At 36.8% G+C, this 16,277-nt stretch overlaps 2 protein-coding genes across 6 annotated transcripts in view; one reads left to right on the top strand and one right to left on the bottom strand.

Annotated features, from left to right (window-relative positions):
* The window catches only part of PH4alphaEFB (prolyl 4-hydroxylase subunit alpha-1), a 144,037-nt gene that overhangs the window by 20,435 nt on the left and 107,325 nt on the right, over positions 1–16,277 (bottom strand). For all 5 annotated transcript variants that reach the window (XM_046609106.2, XM_046609105.2, XM_046609108.2 and 2 more), the window contains one exon: positions 12,171–12,362. In XM_046609106.2, coding sequence (XP_046465062.1) covers positions 12,171–12,362 — 192 coding nt within the window. The remainder of the gene's footprint in view (positions 1–12,170; positions 12,363–16,277) is intronic.
* LOC124210775 (Helicase with zinc finger) lies at positions 2,852–10,099 on the top strand. Its single transcript, XM_046609102.2, has 4 exons — positions 2,852–3,944; positions 5,771–6,445; positions 6,664–7,176; positions 7,340–10,099. Exons 1-4 carry the CDS (start codon positions 3,036–3,038, stop codon positions 8,021–8,023), a joined length of 2,781 nt encoding a protein of 926 aa, XP_046465058.1. The 5' UTR covers positions 2,852–3,035; the 3' UTR covers positions 8,024–10,099.

Below are 16,277 nucleotides of genomic sequence, written 5' to 3' on the forward strand. Positions count from 1 at the left end.
GATTTGAAAAAAATGTACCAGTACGCAGTGAACTCCGTCTCAGCTAATTGCATTCATTCGTGTCGCTAACACGGCAAATGTTTGGAAAAGACGATAAAGTGAATCCAACTTTTAATCATCTAATACAGCGTTCCATTCGTGTCGGAAGTCGTTAGGGATAATATTAACGCCCTTGAGTGTAAGAAATTGCAATTGGTATTGGACGAAGTTAAAAGCTTGTTAAAAAGATTTCGCTCGAATAGCATTCGCACTAGTTAATCCTACTTAATTGCATAGAACGAGAAGCAAGAAGTGTTAACTCCATGCAGGCCACTAAAGCCAGTCTGTTATTCCTTATTTTTTTTTTTACTTCACTTATGTTACGTTATGTTACTATTACATGACCTCGAAATAAGGAAAATATCGTTTGTTTCAAGCACAGAAGCGTTTTCTACGTACTTATTCACTCAAGGTAATTATACCAAAGACAGATTTCAGGAATCCAAAGCTACAGGTTTATAGCTAGAAATGTTAGTTCAAAATGCTGCATTAGCAAAATTCATAATTATTGTTACGTCGACCCGAGTCTCTCGAGGATCCCGAGACCCAAACGCAAACGCCAGCAAATATCAGCACATACGTGATATCAAGGCGCCAAGTGGAAGACTGCCACAGTTTAAATGAACAAAAGGAATGGAACAAACAGAAATACGATAATACCACATTGAAAACGCAAAACAGACGACAGCTTAGCTTTCTTGGCATTTGGAGAGGAAAGCGTAGGGCAGAGGATTGGGAACACTAAAACCAAACACAAAACGACAAAAGAAATATACATTAAAATTATAACAGTAATTTATTGGGAAGCGAAAGGAAGCCAAATCTTTCAGTCTATTTGATTTTACAACATTTCAAAACCGCAACAAAAATATTTAACACAAATTCTTATAATGATACTTGAACCATATAATTGGTACCTTGATTTATATCTGGGCTCAGGTCGCTCAGGAGACTCCAGGTTAATCTTACACTGCAATATTCCTGGTCAAATATTGACTTATTGATTTAATGCATACGACTTTCGCAGTGATCCTTAAAAGCTGGTATACAACACATCAGCTGTCGTATTATCTATTGCAATTTAATTGGCATGGGTAATTAAATGCCGACCTACTGAGACCGAAATATACCCAGGTGCTGATAGGATCGTCAATCATTAATGCAACTGTACCCAGTTGATCCTCGGGGGTTTCGAAAATACGACACACTGAGCACACACATTTTTTTAGATCACAATTGCAGAAAGATTGGTGTTGCTTGATTTAACCTTTTAGATTCAAGTACAGTGTAAAACATGGCACTCGGAATTGTCAATACGACTTTACGAGTGATTCTCAGCCACTGGTACTAACCAGAAGAACTAATCCTAAGATACAGCGCACAGATCGTATTCTTCGTATGATAATCATTTATAATTATGTTGACTTAAAATCGTATAAGTTTACCAGTTATTTATTGGGTAAGACCCGAAAACTTATTGTTGTATATACAGAAGTATAAATTGAACTTGTGACAACAGCTTTTGTTTAATATTGTCGTCATTAACAATTCCGATGATCGAAAACTTGGTATTACACTTTGTTAACTATCACTGAAGCTACTTTAGTAGCAAGAAAGTTTATTACCTAGTGGCTGTTTATAGTACTAGTATACATAATACAAAGTGTAGCATTCAATCGACGTAAACTTTTTGTTGTCTGGATTCATATATATTTTATTTGAAGTACCTAATTGTTTCTGTCAAAGAACATGGGATTTGGCGGGACAATGCATAAACTTCAAATGAAATAATATTTAGTTTAATCAATTTCAGAAACACATCAAAAGTTTCACTTGAATCAATACTTGATATGGAAGTGGAACGTAACTGTGATAGGCCAAAGGCTAGAATAAGTTAGTGGCATATTTGAAAACGCAAGTTTGAACAACTTTAAAAAATTGGCGTTAGTAATAGTCATTCTTATTTAGGGTAACGCTGGATTTTCATATGTAGCAAACAACTTAGTGCAGCATATTCTGATTGGTCAACTTACCAAAATCACCAAGCGTGAGACGCCATCAAATAGTGCTTTTGGCGAGTTGACTAATCAGACCATGCTGCATCTAATGTAAGCTTCTAATTGATTGAGAAGATTATTGTAACTTCCGCGCGCTATTAAAGCTGTGTTGAAACGATACGCGACGCTGTGAAAACTCTCTTATCTTAATTCATCAAATCCTTATGCACGAAACACCCAAGAACTGACATAATCCTGAAATAACAGTCTTGGGAGGGTTTTTTTCAGGCTGCATATTTTATTTAAACTCAAGACATAGAGAAATTAGCATGTAACGAAAAAAAGTAAGAATTGTTCAAAAAATTTTTCAGAAATGACGAACAAACGAGCAGAATGGTCAAAATGAGCAACGACGACGTGGTGCCAGTGTTTAACGGAGCGCAAACCGAAATCCGGGGGATTATTACAGTTTTTCAGGGTTCCCAGGTCTTACAGGTTTTTCCCATTTCCCACCATTCAAGCATTCCGATTGGTTTGCAAAGTTCAGTCAATCAGAAATGTGAAAAGTGAAAAGCCGTAACAAGCCCCCTGTCTCGAGAAAAGTGCGTGGGATTGCGATTTGGCACGGCGCGAGGCAACGACAATAGCCGCTGTAGGTACGCCGTCGGCCGAGACGATCAGAGCTTCTGTCCGTCGACTCCACCCCGGTCGAATCGATCGAGTATAAGAGAGATGCGGCAGATGTCGCGGTGAGTGATGCGCACGGGCTTTTGCGTGGAGGTTTCCACTCTAGAAAAGGTCAGTCGCCGCGTAATTGTCAGCCGGATAACATGTATTATTGTTTACGTATAAATAAAACGGTACATTACGGCAATATATCAGTTGAAAGGATGAAATAAAAAGCCGATATCGCGGACGGGTTGAACTTGAGTAATAAATAATCTCCTAGATTATTGATGTAGGCTAGCTATTTAGACGAAAACGGCTGAAATACACGCGATGATTTGTTCACCGAGCAAGTGCGACGAGGTTATGTTCGTCCAGAATATATTGCCAAACTTTTCGAAACTCGTCGAGACGCGATGGTTCACCTCGGACAATCCGGAATCGGTGATGTCCGACGCGGTCGACAACGTCGTCGTTTTCGTCGACGGTAATCTGAACCTGAGATTTTGCTCCAAGTGCACCCAGCATGTCTGGACGTTTGAGGTGCTGACGATAGGCAAGTCCCTGGAGAACGTTTCGCTGATGCTCGACAACCACCGGGAGCACTTTACCATTTTATCTGTGAAGAGCGCCAGTGGTAACAGCGGTTTATGCAACGGGCAGGAGTGGTTTAAGGCCTCAGCTGCGCTGCCAGGCCTGGATCTCAACTACTCGAGCACCAACCGCTACAAGATAACCATAGGATTCAAGACAGACCGCTACGGCACGTACAGACAGACGGTTATATTCGGATTCGGTGGCTATCCGGTTCTTGCTAAGCAGATTTCAGTAGATTGCATACCGATCGCAGACGTGCCGCGCATCGAGGAAGCCAGGCGGATAATTCTTAGCCAGAACATGCGCAAGTGGACTAAAAGCAACTCCCAGATTATCGCCTTCGAATCCCCCTTTGTCCCAGCCAAAGACATAAAGGAGGTAAACCTGACCAAGGCCTATCCCTTCCCTGACGAAACCAACTTCTATCTCACCCACGACACACTTACCGAAGAATCTCTCACCCCCACAAACTATCGTGGACGCATGCACGAGCTTGTCTCCATTGAGGAACTGGCCAGACACGAACAAGTTGCTAGGTACAACATCGTCACCCAGCTAAGACTCTGCCAGTATTACATCGTCGCCCCTGATGCCGACTGCGCCACTACTGCTAAATACGCTCCATCCGGTGAACTCTTTGCTCAGGTATTCGACATGAGTTTCAAATATTACCAAGAGATGGAACGCACGTACTTGTTATTTGTTTGTCAAATTGCAGGTATTATTTTTATCGCTGATAGGCCAGAAAACAGCATTGGAAATCAGTTTCAAGAACAAATAATTGATTATTATATTGCATGTGTAAATATGTTTCTTTTTCATGTGTTTGGAATTTTGATCTATCTTATTTAAAAAGTCTCACAGTGATAAACGAAATTGTGTATTAATACAATATTTAGCCATAATTACACCATTTCACGGACACAAAATGCTAATTGGGGTTCACTCATTCCCTGAAATCGAGAGAATATTTATATTAAAACTCAGAAATGAGAATGTCAATTTTCACTTAAATGTTTCCATTCGAACTTCAGGTACATTCTTTTTCACAAGGTTGAAGTTTGTAATGTTAATGTAACGACGCATTTTTAACACAAAATCTGTTACTTTGCAGGATTAACTGCAATTCAGTAATGCATAATTAAAGCAAAATTAACTTATATTATTGAAAGTAAACTATTCGAAAATCGTTAAACAATTGTAAATCAATTGTTCTTGTTTCGATGCATTGTAACATCAATGTTACTTACTTCAATATTACTTTTTTCTAAGGATTCACAGCATACTAACTGCAGCTGAGATGTTGAAGAAAAAACAAAGTTCGAAATTCCTTTTCTAACTTACTCAGAAAATGAATCACTCCAGCGTTGAGGAGAATGATGTTGAAAGTCGAAATGTGTACAATTTCACAATCAGTTCATTCGTCGTCGTCATCAGTTCATTCATGTGCATTTAATTAATTGCACATTACTTTCAGTTTTTTCATTCTGAGCATATTGATTATCAATACATTAAAAAAGTTTTAACAAGAAGTTAAAAATGCTCAAATAAATAAAGAAGTTTTCATTAAAGAGACATCTTGGGATTAGTGTATCTGACACAATCTAATAGTTGTTGTAAATTATGTTCTTAGAAATCACGTAAAATGATAGAAAATTTTATATAAAAACTTATATTTGTGATGATCAAATTGATGTGCGAGTCGCACTGATATCGAATAAACAAAATCACAGATATTGATAACAAGAAAAAATAGTTATTACTATCGATAGTACAAGTTTTCTTGTTATTTCTTGAGTATTATTTTTTTTTTTTTTGACACATTGTTGATGTATGATACAGTGTTATAGAGAAGCGTTAATAGAAAATAAGCTGTTAGAAGTAAAGTGAAACATTAACTATGAGGAGGTGACTTTGGAATGTTGAAATAACAAGAAATTATTTTTAATATGCTACTCCGTAATATTTCCAAATTATAAGAAATTAAGTAAACGGTAGATTATGACTCGAACAAAGTAAATTTTACTTGGTCTATATGTACCTGAAGGTCCAATCGATTAATCGATCAAGCTTGATCGAAACTTGAGTCGCTATAAACCAATACTGGATTTTACCGATCAATTTGTAAGAAGCGAGTGAAATATTATTAGCTATTTGATAGTGCGAAATGTTAATATTACGAACTGCAACTTTATATCTTCAATCTATTGCTTTAAGGAAGAAGAACGTGACATGTTTTTTGAAAACGATTTTCCAGTATACCCACATACCTCAAACTTTGATTCTTGATCCAAGGATTGGAGAAATTCATATTAAATCTTGAGTTTGGAGAGACACAATAGTATCAGAAAAATTCAAAGATTGCTCATTGGCTAACGCAACTGTTAAACTTGCCCGATATATAAATGGTTTGAAATTGTAACTTGGAACTCTGTGGAAGATGTTTCAATATTCATACGTTGTTTCCATAGCTGCCGCTTGGCCGAGAGATATCCGAGGATTCGAAAAGCGGCCGATTGGTGCTTAGGGGTTGCAATAGAGTGTTATTCAAGCCAGTTGATTGGGAGAGAAGTGACAACCAGCCGCAGACAGTCTTCGAAGCGCACATCGAAGACAAATGCAATCGAATAATTTACTTGAGACTGTCAAAGCATTGCATAGAAACGCTTCATCTTCAGCCAGACACGGATGTTACGGTTCAAGTACAGTTCCAGCTAAATCGATTGCCCTATTGCGAGTGGCACAGATCCATAGATCGTGTTATCGATACCAGTCTGATTTTTCCGACCGTATCGGAGGACACCGTCATACCCTGGGACTCAAAAGAGTACTGGAGCGCTCAGTTTGACCAGAAATTAAACGTCAAGCAGAAGCAAGCCGTCATGGCTATGATTGCCCCCATTAACATCATCCTACCGCCGATTCTGCTTGTCGGACCCTTTGGAACTGGTAAAACTTATACACTGGCCCAAGGAATACGCATGATTTTGAACAAGGGCCCTGAACACAAGGTATTGCTTTGCACGCACAGCAACAGTGCCGCGGATTTATATGTTAAGGACTTCTTTGACGCTTGGTACAAGGAGACAATGGACATCAGGATGAAACCTCTTCGAATCTACTACAAAGGACGATTTAGAAACACGGTATGCAATCCGCAATCTTACTTTCTATCGTTTGCTAATTTCAATATCAAATATCTTCTTCCGCCACTCAAGATGTTTCGGAATTTTCTATTCACGATCGAGATGGACATTCGCTTCTACTCTCCTGACTTTGAAACGCATTCTAATAATCAAACCTCTTTTGAAAATCTCGAGTCGTTTTATTCTTTATCTAAGGGGGAAACGATTGACTGGTACAGGTACACCCAGTAGTGCAGGAATATTGTCTGATGGATGAAAATGGCCGGTTTCGAGAGCCCACGAAGGACGATGTTCTCAGATGCGGTTTGATTATCGCCACGCTTGCAACCTCTAGCTGTCTGGCAAGTCTGGACTGCGGCCTGACGCACATAATAGTGGACGAGGCTGCGCAAGCAATGGAATGCGAGGCACTGACTGCCCTGACACTGGCTCGAAGTACAACTCGTTTGATATTGGCTGGAGATCAAATGCAATTGGCGCCCGAGTTGTACAGCGATCTTGCCAACGAGCGAGGACTGGGACTGAGTCTGCTGGAAAGGATTTGCAATCTCTATCCGCCGATCTTCCCTTGCAAAATTTTACTCTGTCAAAACTACAGGGCTCACTCGACGATCATCGGACTAACTTCTGAGCTTTTCTATGCTGGCCAGGTCGTTGGATGCGGGAAACACTTAGCACACCCCATTTTCAACCCTCTAACATTCTTCAGTGTTCAAGGCCAAGATGTTCAGGTACGTCGAAAAAGTGTTATTTTTCAGCCCTATACGGTAAAACGAAGTGACATAGTGAACGGAGAATGAGCTGGTTTTAAATATGCGCAAATGGGCGATGACACGAATACGACGCAATGTTTCTACTTCAATTATAAACCCGTAATATCTATTTCTGTCCCAGGGAATGCATTCGACTGGATTTTACAACGACGCGGAGGCGTTTGAGGTGACGGATCGAATAGCGGAATTGAAGAGTTGCTGGCCAACGGAGCAGTGGGGACCTTACGGAGAAGGGGCAATAGGGGTTGTAGCGCATTACGCAGAGCAGGTATCAAGGATCCGTATGGAGTTGCGTAAACGTAAGCTATTTGATATTTCAGTGGAGCGAGTTATGAATGTACAGGGAAAACAGTTTCGAGCTGTATTCATAAGCACCGTTAGGACGCGTAATAGTTGTCAGTATTCAACCGATGTGAATATTAGAGATTTCGGTTTCTTGAGTAACCCAAGACTCTTGAACACTTCTATCACTCGGGCGAAGTGTCTCGTAGCCATAATAGGAGATCCTGTGGCACTGCTGACCATAGGATCTTGCCAAAGAGTTTGGGAAAAGTTTTTTACCGTGGCAACATTGTACGGTATAGATTATGGCACTCTTAGAAGATACGTTGACAATTTACCGCAAACACCGCAATCGGCACCTTTGAATCCTTTAGCTAAAGAATTTATACCGAGGAGTCCGCAGCCTCGTTATCAAGTAGAGTATGTACCTATACCGGTACCATATCCAGTGATTTATTGTAACTCAAATAATACGCAACCAACGACTAAGAAAAATTCGTCGTTAGACCTAATACAAAAATAGATGACAAATAAAATATAATGAAGTGAATAACAATAAAATAAAAATCTATATTATAAACCGTAGTTGCACTTGTCAATTGAACGTCGATTGTGCAAGTTTTTGAGCGTTTGACATTTTGGTTTGATTTTTGTTTTTTTTTTTTTTTTTCGTTTATCCCTCTTCTTCATCCCGAGTCACTGTCGACGTTAACGTATTGTAACGTGATAGCAAACATGCGATTCGAATTTTTTTTTACTAATTTTTTTTTTTCCTTACCTTTTCTTTTCTATTCTCCATTTGCAATAATTCAGCCTTCAATGCCAATACTCAACAAATTGTTGAGTTCAGGAAACAGACGATCGATTGGATTTGGAATGATTTTTAATTTCCTGTATATATGTATAAATTATATTTCAAAAATACAAAATTTATACTTTTTCTATGTACAACAGAAAAACAAAGAAGGAAATGAGAAAATCTAAATTAGGAAAAACCGGCAACTGGACAAAAACTTTTTTTTCTTTTCTTTTCTTTTTTCTTCTTTTTTTTTTAGAGAAAATCAATAACTAGGTATAACTTACTGTTATCAACGATACCTACTATCTGACCCTATATACTTTCAATATTCTGTAAATATGTATAAAAATGATATAATATAGGAAAATCTCTTCGTCTCCTAGGGGACTGTTTTTTAAAATGGGAAATAAAATTTGAACAATATTTTTTTTTTTAACTTTACTTTTAAAACGTTTTATCCTAATATACATATGTAGATCAGAAACAAAAACTTGAAAAATGAAAAAAATGAATACAAATGAACAAAATAAAAAAAAAAAATTAAAAAAAAATTTACATAAGAAAATTACAATAAAAAAAAAATAAAAAATAAAAATAAAAATGAAAAAAAAAAAACCACGCGCCACTCGCTGTATGTATTGTCACACACACTTCAACCTTTATTTCTTCTTTCACACTGCAGGAACCTCTCAATTCCGTCGCGAACTCACATTCAAGTCCTTGCATTAATGATTTTTTTTTTTTTTTAATTCGTTTCTTTCCGTTCTTTTTCTGCATCACCTTTTTTTCTTCACATGCATACCCAAGTTATGCACCGCACACATACAGATATACACACAACTGCTTTCTTCAGTATTTAATTTTGTTTGTTATTTTTAACGTAGGTGCATTAATCGAAATGTATACACGAATTAAACTTTATTGCTGAAGCATAATTATATAATGTTAGAGAAAAAAGAAGAGAGTTAGATGGAGAGTTTCAAGGGGAGAAAGCAAGAATTGAGGATTGCACGTGATGTCGGTCTCGATAAAAGGGCACCAAGGTAGCTTATGTCAGTGAATTAATCCCCGTTGTCGACGTTTTTCAGTTCGTTGTTTCGAAGACATCAGTCGACGGAGAAAAATTTAAAAATACTAAAACAAAAAAAAAAAAAGAAAAATAAAAATAAAAATATGAAAAAAAGAAAAATTTAAAAAATTAAAAGAAAAAGCAAAAAACCACAATAAAAATTGAAAAAAGAAAATTTAAAAAAATAAAAAAAAACCTCGACGAAACATTGTTTCGATACGAAAAAAAAAAAAAAAAAAAAAAAATGGAAAAGCTGATTGAAAAATGAATAATAAAAAATTGAAAAAAGAGAAATGATTGCAAAAAGCAAAAAAAAAAAATACAAGTAGTTGTAGTCTCGGAAAGAATGAACTTAACGAGATAATGATCTCATCTCGTCTATTATGTAAAAAAAAAAAGAAAATCAAGTACCGTATCAGATTCGCAGATGGTTTAAAATACATAATAATTATACATAATTGTATGTTTCATGAATGATTGTACATATGAATGATATTTGTTTAATAAATAAAAATGCATATGTCGTCAGAATTACAAAATAACTTTTATCAGATGATTCCGCAATCATGAATTTATAATTTCTTTCATTTCATTTTCAACTCACTGTGTTCGACATCCATGTTATTATACCCAGACATTTACCCTGATCGTTTCCTTCTGTCAGTCGAACCGCGGGAAATTAAAAAAAAAAAAAACAACACACATATATCTAAGCAGGCATCCGCTTAGAAGATTCCCGTATCGTACCGATCCCTCGAATACTTTTATTGTATTTTGGGATTCGGCTGAAATTCAGATTCATCCAGGTAGGTGTTCGATATACGAACTTCTGTGTGGCTGATTTATGATTGGCGAGATGAATTATACATTTTGGTGTACTTGAAGTTTCTATCGATCAAAATTGATCGAGAAGTCTTTAAATGGCTCAATAGTTAGCCATATTATTTCGGCATTTCGTACACAGAAATTAGGTTCTGAATTAGGTTTCACCAGATCCCCGAAATCGGTAGAAATCTTGTCATCGCAACTCGGAAACGGACATTTGAATTTTTGTAAATTTTAATACACATGCAAAATTATTGGGATAGTATTTTTTTTTCTTTTATTATTACTGAAAACGATGAATATTTTATATTTGTTTTTCCACCGCGGAAATGCCGTTTACTTGGAGTATTTTAGTTTTCTTACCACTTACCTGTACGAGGTTGATTTTTCTAATGTCAACGTAACGATATATTGTTCGGAAGAATCGTTAATCCATAATTCTAGGTTTACCTGATATTGACTAAACCGTAACGATGGAAAACATACTTATATACCTTGCAAACATCCAACAGCTTGTACATCTTTCTAAAGTTGGGAAATAGTGATTTTTTTCAACGTTTCGTTACGTCAACCTTTGTCTACCTACAATTCTCGGCACGAGGTACAAATTTTTGCAGAAACAAATCCATCGCAAGTGATTGAACGAATTTTAAAAGTCAAAAATGCAACAATTGTCAAAACTATGAAGTGATTTTAATTAAATTTATTTTTATCGGTTGGATCTTCAAGATCTTACTTGGAGAAGACTTGCTAGACCAAAAGTTACTAAAAAATGTGACTGTTGTCAAAATATGTAAAATCATTTCTTTTTTCGTAGCTTTATTATAATATGGTCACACGTACATTTCTATCAAATTTTTATCTCCTAGAAATACATGGAAGAAGAAATTGTCGTAGTGAGAATGTAAGGAATTGTCTTACGAATAATATGACTCGTCGTAGAATGAAATCGACCGAATTTACCACGTTCTCCATTGTTTAGAAACGATTTGAGGTGAAAAATCATTATTTGAGGTCCTGTTTACAATTGAGGGTTTATCTTGTCACATTTTCAGAAGAATTGCGGTAGCATAGGAATGTATAAACTCGATAAATACTCAATGTTTGACCATTTCGTAATAAAATTACGAAAAAGTATTGATTTCCAAAGGATCTTATGAAATTTTTGCTACAATTTTCATTTTCTTTATTAAAACCATGAAATAGAACAATAGTAATTCGAATGATTCGAATATCAATCTTTGTTAAGTGGAAGGTTCCAATTTTCAAAATTTTACATGAAAAAAGTACCCGGTGGCTGAAAAAAAAATTACCGACATTTTTAGTGGATTCGTAAATCATTTACTTTATACATATTTTTCATTGAATAATCCATAATTTCACATGAAAAAAGTGTCTCTTACAGGGTGGCCACACATATGAAAAATATGGAAAACCTGAAATTGTCAGGGGATTCTTAATTTGGTCATAGAAAAAATCGAGAATATCAGTTTTCTATCATAGGAATGAGAAATGATTTTTTGAGGTAACAAGCTCACTTTTTTTCGTCGAGAAAACAAATTGGTTTAAACCGATTTTTTTGTATCTACATTATATTTTCCTTCAATTCGAATTGAATTTCAACCGAATATGAAGTTAATAATCGGAACGCTTTAGGTTTTAGTAACTTGCTAGAACTGGGAAAATGTCGTGGAAAACTAGATTTCAGGGCCTGGAAAACCTGGAAATTTCACGGCATTTTTTTCCAAAAATTTGTGGCTCTAGGGTTGATATTTTTCATAGCTAGAAAATGCACCGAACCTTCCTCTTAATTGTCTTAGGATATCAGATTTTCAGACTAGAATATGATGAGTACCGATAAAGAAATAGCGAAAATTGTGAAATATTTGACATGAAATTTTAACGATAATTTTTTTTTTTTTTACGATGCCATCGTATATGGTACACACGTGGGACATTACGAGTACAAACGCCTACCTTTTGAGAGTGGCTAGTCGTTCTTCTTGTGCGTGAATAAATCCGTGCAAGGTATCAATTAGAACCGATTCGGTCTCCAAGAGTTCCTCCATGTCAGCCAAGGCCGTATAAAGCTCCCCGCGACTCACGGGTAAAGAAATTGCACCGATTGTCAAGACGACAAAGAATATTCGATCCATCCTGTGTTTGGTTCTGAAACAAGAAGACCGGTTAATGTTTCGTTAACGTCAATTTATTGTTGCACTTTCAGAGTTTTTCAAACAAACTTGCACGATAATAATTTCACCAAACAAATCCATCTTTCCGAATATGTTGAAAAGGTTTGCCGATATCTCTCAATAAGGATAAGCCGTTTCATAGGCAGATGATCTTCACGCCGCAAAATATTATCAAAACCAAAATACTCCTATAATTTGCATGTAAAAATGAACCGTAATCAAGGTTGACGTGAAAAAAATCTCGGCCCTGAAATTCAACATTTTTTTCTGTGAGATATCACTTGAAAACAGAACCCACGTTTTAATTGAGTGTAAAAATGTTAGGACACGGGTTGACCCGCGCGCTTACCGTTATCTGACCGGGTGGTTGTACACTGATTACAAAATAACAACAAAGAAAGGAGGGGAAAAATTATGCGGTAACCTACACCTAACTTAGCGCAACGTACCCTGTAGGTACATGTAATAAATATAATGGGTGTATTAAAAAACATGGAACCTCTAAATATCTTTTCAACTGAAAATAGTTTTATAAAAAATTACTGCATGAGAAAAAATGTTGAAGATTTCCGACGAGGAATCAGATGGAAGGATTATACATATAACGGCTCTAGTCCCATTTTATTGGCCCCGTAAAGACGAAATCGATGTTACTTCCAATAGATACCTCCTTTTTTGTAGCAGATTTGTATTCAGAACAATTGTTTGATCTCACATGTGCATCTTTCATTTTGGGTTCCCTTTAAACCCCGAAAAGGCCTAAATCAGTTGTTTCTTCAATTATCAAGGTCTTTCATATCTCACGGGTTCGATGTTAGGAAAATTATCTGCATTTGGATACGTGTCTTTTATTCTGGATTCGCGGTCCAAATTTGGCTGTATTAGTCCCGAGTCTATTTTTATAATAGACCCAATTTAGACCTACTATACATACGGTCGGTATGTCAGGTAATGAATGGATTTTTTTAAAGGCTTTCTTTAATTGATTATAAAGTCTTGTTAAAACGAAAAGTTCAGAACTGATACCAGTTAATTATTGCGCGTTTTTCTTAGTTTTCATTCCCTTACACTATACCCAATATCCCAAGTCCAGTTCGGTTTTATTTGTCAAACCTTGGTGTGACAATTGATTTTCGTTTTTATTTTTCGTACTGGCAAGGAGAGTTTTTTATTCATCGTTCGGATTTCATCGAGTTTCTTGCTGTGCCATTAATCTATCAACACCGTTTCGATATGTATGTACAATTGTGACGTTGTGGGGATGGCATTGTTGGTACCGATTCTCTGGATATTGTACTTCAAGAATTGTTCGGAGAACTCAAACCGCAGAAGCAATTCTCTTAGAGGTAGAATATTTCGAGGAAGGGAAAATACCTATCCTTCAAACTTCGTCATTAGTTTCTTGCAAGTGTTCGGTCGAAGCTTTCGGAAAAGCTTCTCAGAATTTTCGATCCGATCAGCGTGCCATAAACGTAGAGAGGCTGGCGTTATAGTCGGCAGATACGTTAAGTCAAATCACAGTCAGACACGTTACAATCAGCGGAACTATGCCGGTGCCTAAATTGCACCCTTCTCGTAGACTCGAGGAGTTATTTCTCGAAAAAATTTTTCTGTTAAATGTATGATCCACGTCTTGAAGTTGGCGTATAATTTTGACCAGAGTTATTAGTCGTCTTTTTCGGATCAAACGAAGAGAAAAATTGAGTATTTTCAAACGAAAGTAAACCAACGTGTTTCCAAAAAGTAGTGAAGTTGCTAAGTTCAAATTAAGGGGGTGTCCTGATCGATTTCAACGTGACGTATGTATTTCGAAATATCGAAGTCCACGTATTTCAAACGATCTGTAAAGCCTCACTTACGAACTGAACTCGCGTTCCGGCACATGATCGATATCTCGAATAAATTGGAGTAGCGTTTTCATCAAGTTTTGTCAGTTCATAGAATACCCCGATCCAGTTCACTCGTTTCAGTAATTTTTTATCGCTAATTCGCGGATCCCACGTCTATCCGCCATCATCAATTATCTCTCGAAACATAATGGAATCTTGATTAATTCGCAGAACGATCATATTTTCTCTGGCTCATAGAACTTGCCCTAACATAAATCTCATGGGAAACGTCAACTGATATTTGTGTACAGAATATTCTTATAACATATTCCTTGCATACAGTTGAACAATTTCAAAATACTTTTCTGCGAGCTAAAATGTATATAGGTTTTTTTAATTAGCTTTCAGTTGCAGATAAACACGCATTGAAAAAAAAAATATTTACATTTTACATCCTCTCTGGTAAACGTATGGTCAGCATTTTTTTCGAGTCGAATCTACAGCAATTGTAACAAGATTTAAAAAACCAATAGCAAGAGTTACAATGTACTTAAGTGGATCTATCAAAATTTTTGTAGATTTGACTCCAAACATGTGCTGTCCATCTATTCATCACATGAGATGTCAAATCTAAAATATTTTTTTTCCCATTTGGAATCTGAATTTCGGTGTTGTTTTTTCTGTTCCCAAGTTAAATTAAAAATGAGAGTCTGAAAAAGAAAATAAAAAAAAAGAACGTCTTGAATGACACTCATTCATTGATTGCGCTCAGGTTGCAACGCAACATTCCTCTAGGGCACCAGCAACAACAAACTAAACGCAGATATTACGAGTCAGGTCGGGGGTTTGTGAATTACATCGATGCAGGTCCATCTTTCTAAAATCTATAATGCCTAGGTCGCATGGTGGCTCTAGGCGTTGCTCAATTCCCCAGGGAGAAAGGTCAAAGGACTTCAATTTACCGGGTGCGTAAATGCTGAGGGACCTTCGCATAAATCAAGTGACACGCAAAGCGCCGTTCCTCCGGTATTATGCCACGTGATATGCGTTACATGGCTCTGCATATTGCAGGTATCGATGCATAAAAATTTATGATGTAGCCGATTTTTTATGCATGTAATACAGTCAGAACGACGAAGCGTTGGTGGAAAATTTTTATACGGCATTGCATGATGCTTCGTATATGTAAAACGTACAATTCGATGACCGACAATGCAAAATATGCTACTAAAAATCATGAAGTTTATGTTTCAGATGTATTTTCCATCACTCTTTGCATTTGAGCAATAGCATATATGTATAATGTACATATATATATATATTATATATTATGCAACACTTACTTAGAGACTTCAATTTTCGAAGTCTGTGCAAGAGCACGCGTAAACTGTCCCATTTCCGAGCAGTGCGGTAAAACAAGGTTGGCGCATGCGTAAAATTTAAACGCTATATTTTCCGCACTAGGGTTTTTTTTTGCGCATGCGCTGTTTCCAATATTTCAATTTTACGCACAGCGTCACTGAGCGTAAGTTTACTAACCCCAATTTGACGGGCGGTCAACCGAACCTCTTTAATTATGAAAGCAAACTTGCCTTCGCTGCTCTTACAAAATATAGCGTGTGTTCATAGGTGTGGACGGGCGATATCTAGGAACTAATGTAATTAGAGAGCTCGCCTTGTATCGCGCTGCAAATTTCAGACTCGTCTGAAATCGCCTACTTTCCACCCTTCTAATACAATACATAATAGTGCATCGTTGATTTGCATACTACCGAACTTTCGAATAATCTAATATCTAGTCGAGCCGATACCCCTGCAGGTAATTACAACCCATGGAAACGCGACGATTTCGAAGCTTCCAAGTAATGCCAAGAAAAGAATAAAGGAAAAATAAATTGCACGCGTTTCGCGTTGCGTGACGGTGGCGTGATTACAAGTTACATGTCCGCATGTACCTTATAAGAATGAAAAGGTAATGAAAGAGGTGATGGGGAAAAAAGGAAAAAACGTGTTTACGATTAAATGCAATTTTACGCACGAATGTTTAACAGTGCATCTCA

The sequence above is a fragment of the Neodiprion pinetum genome, chromosome 1, assembly GCF_021155775.2.
Source record: "Neodiprion pinetum isolate iyNeoPine1 chromosome 1, iyNeoPine1.2, whole genome shotgun sequence".
NCBI classification, from domain to species: Eukaryota; Metazoa; Arthropoda; class Insecta; order Hymenoptera; family Diprionidae; genus Neodiprion; species Neodiprion pinetum.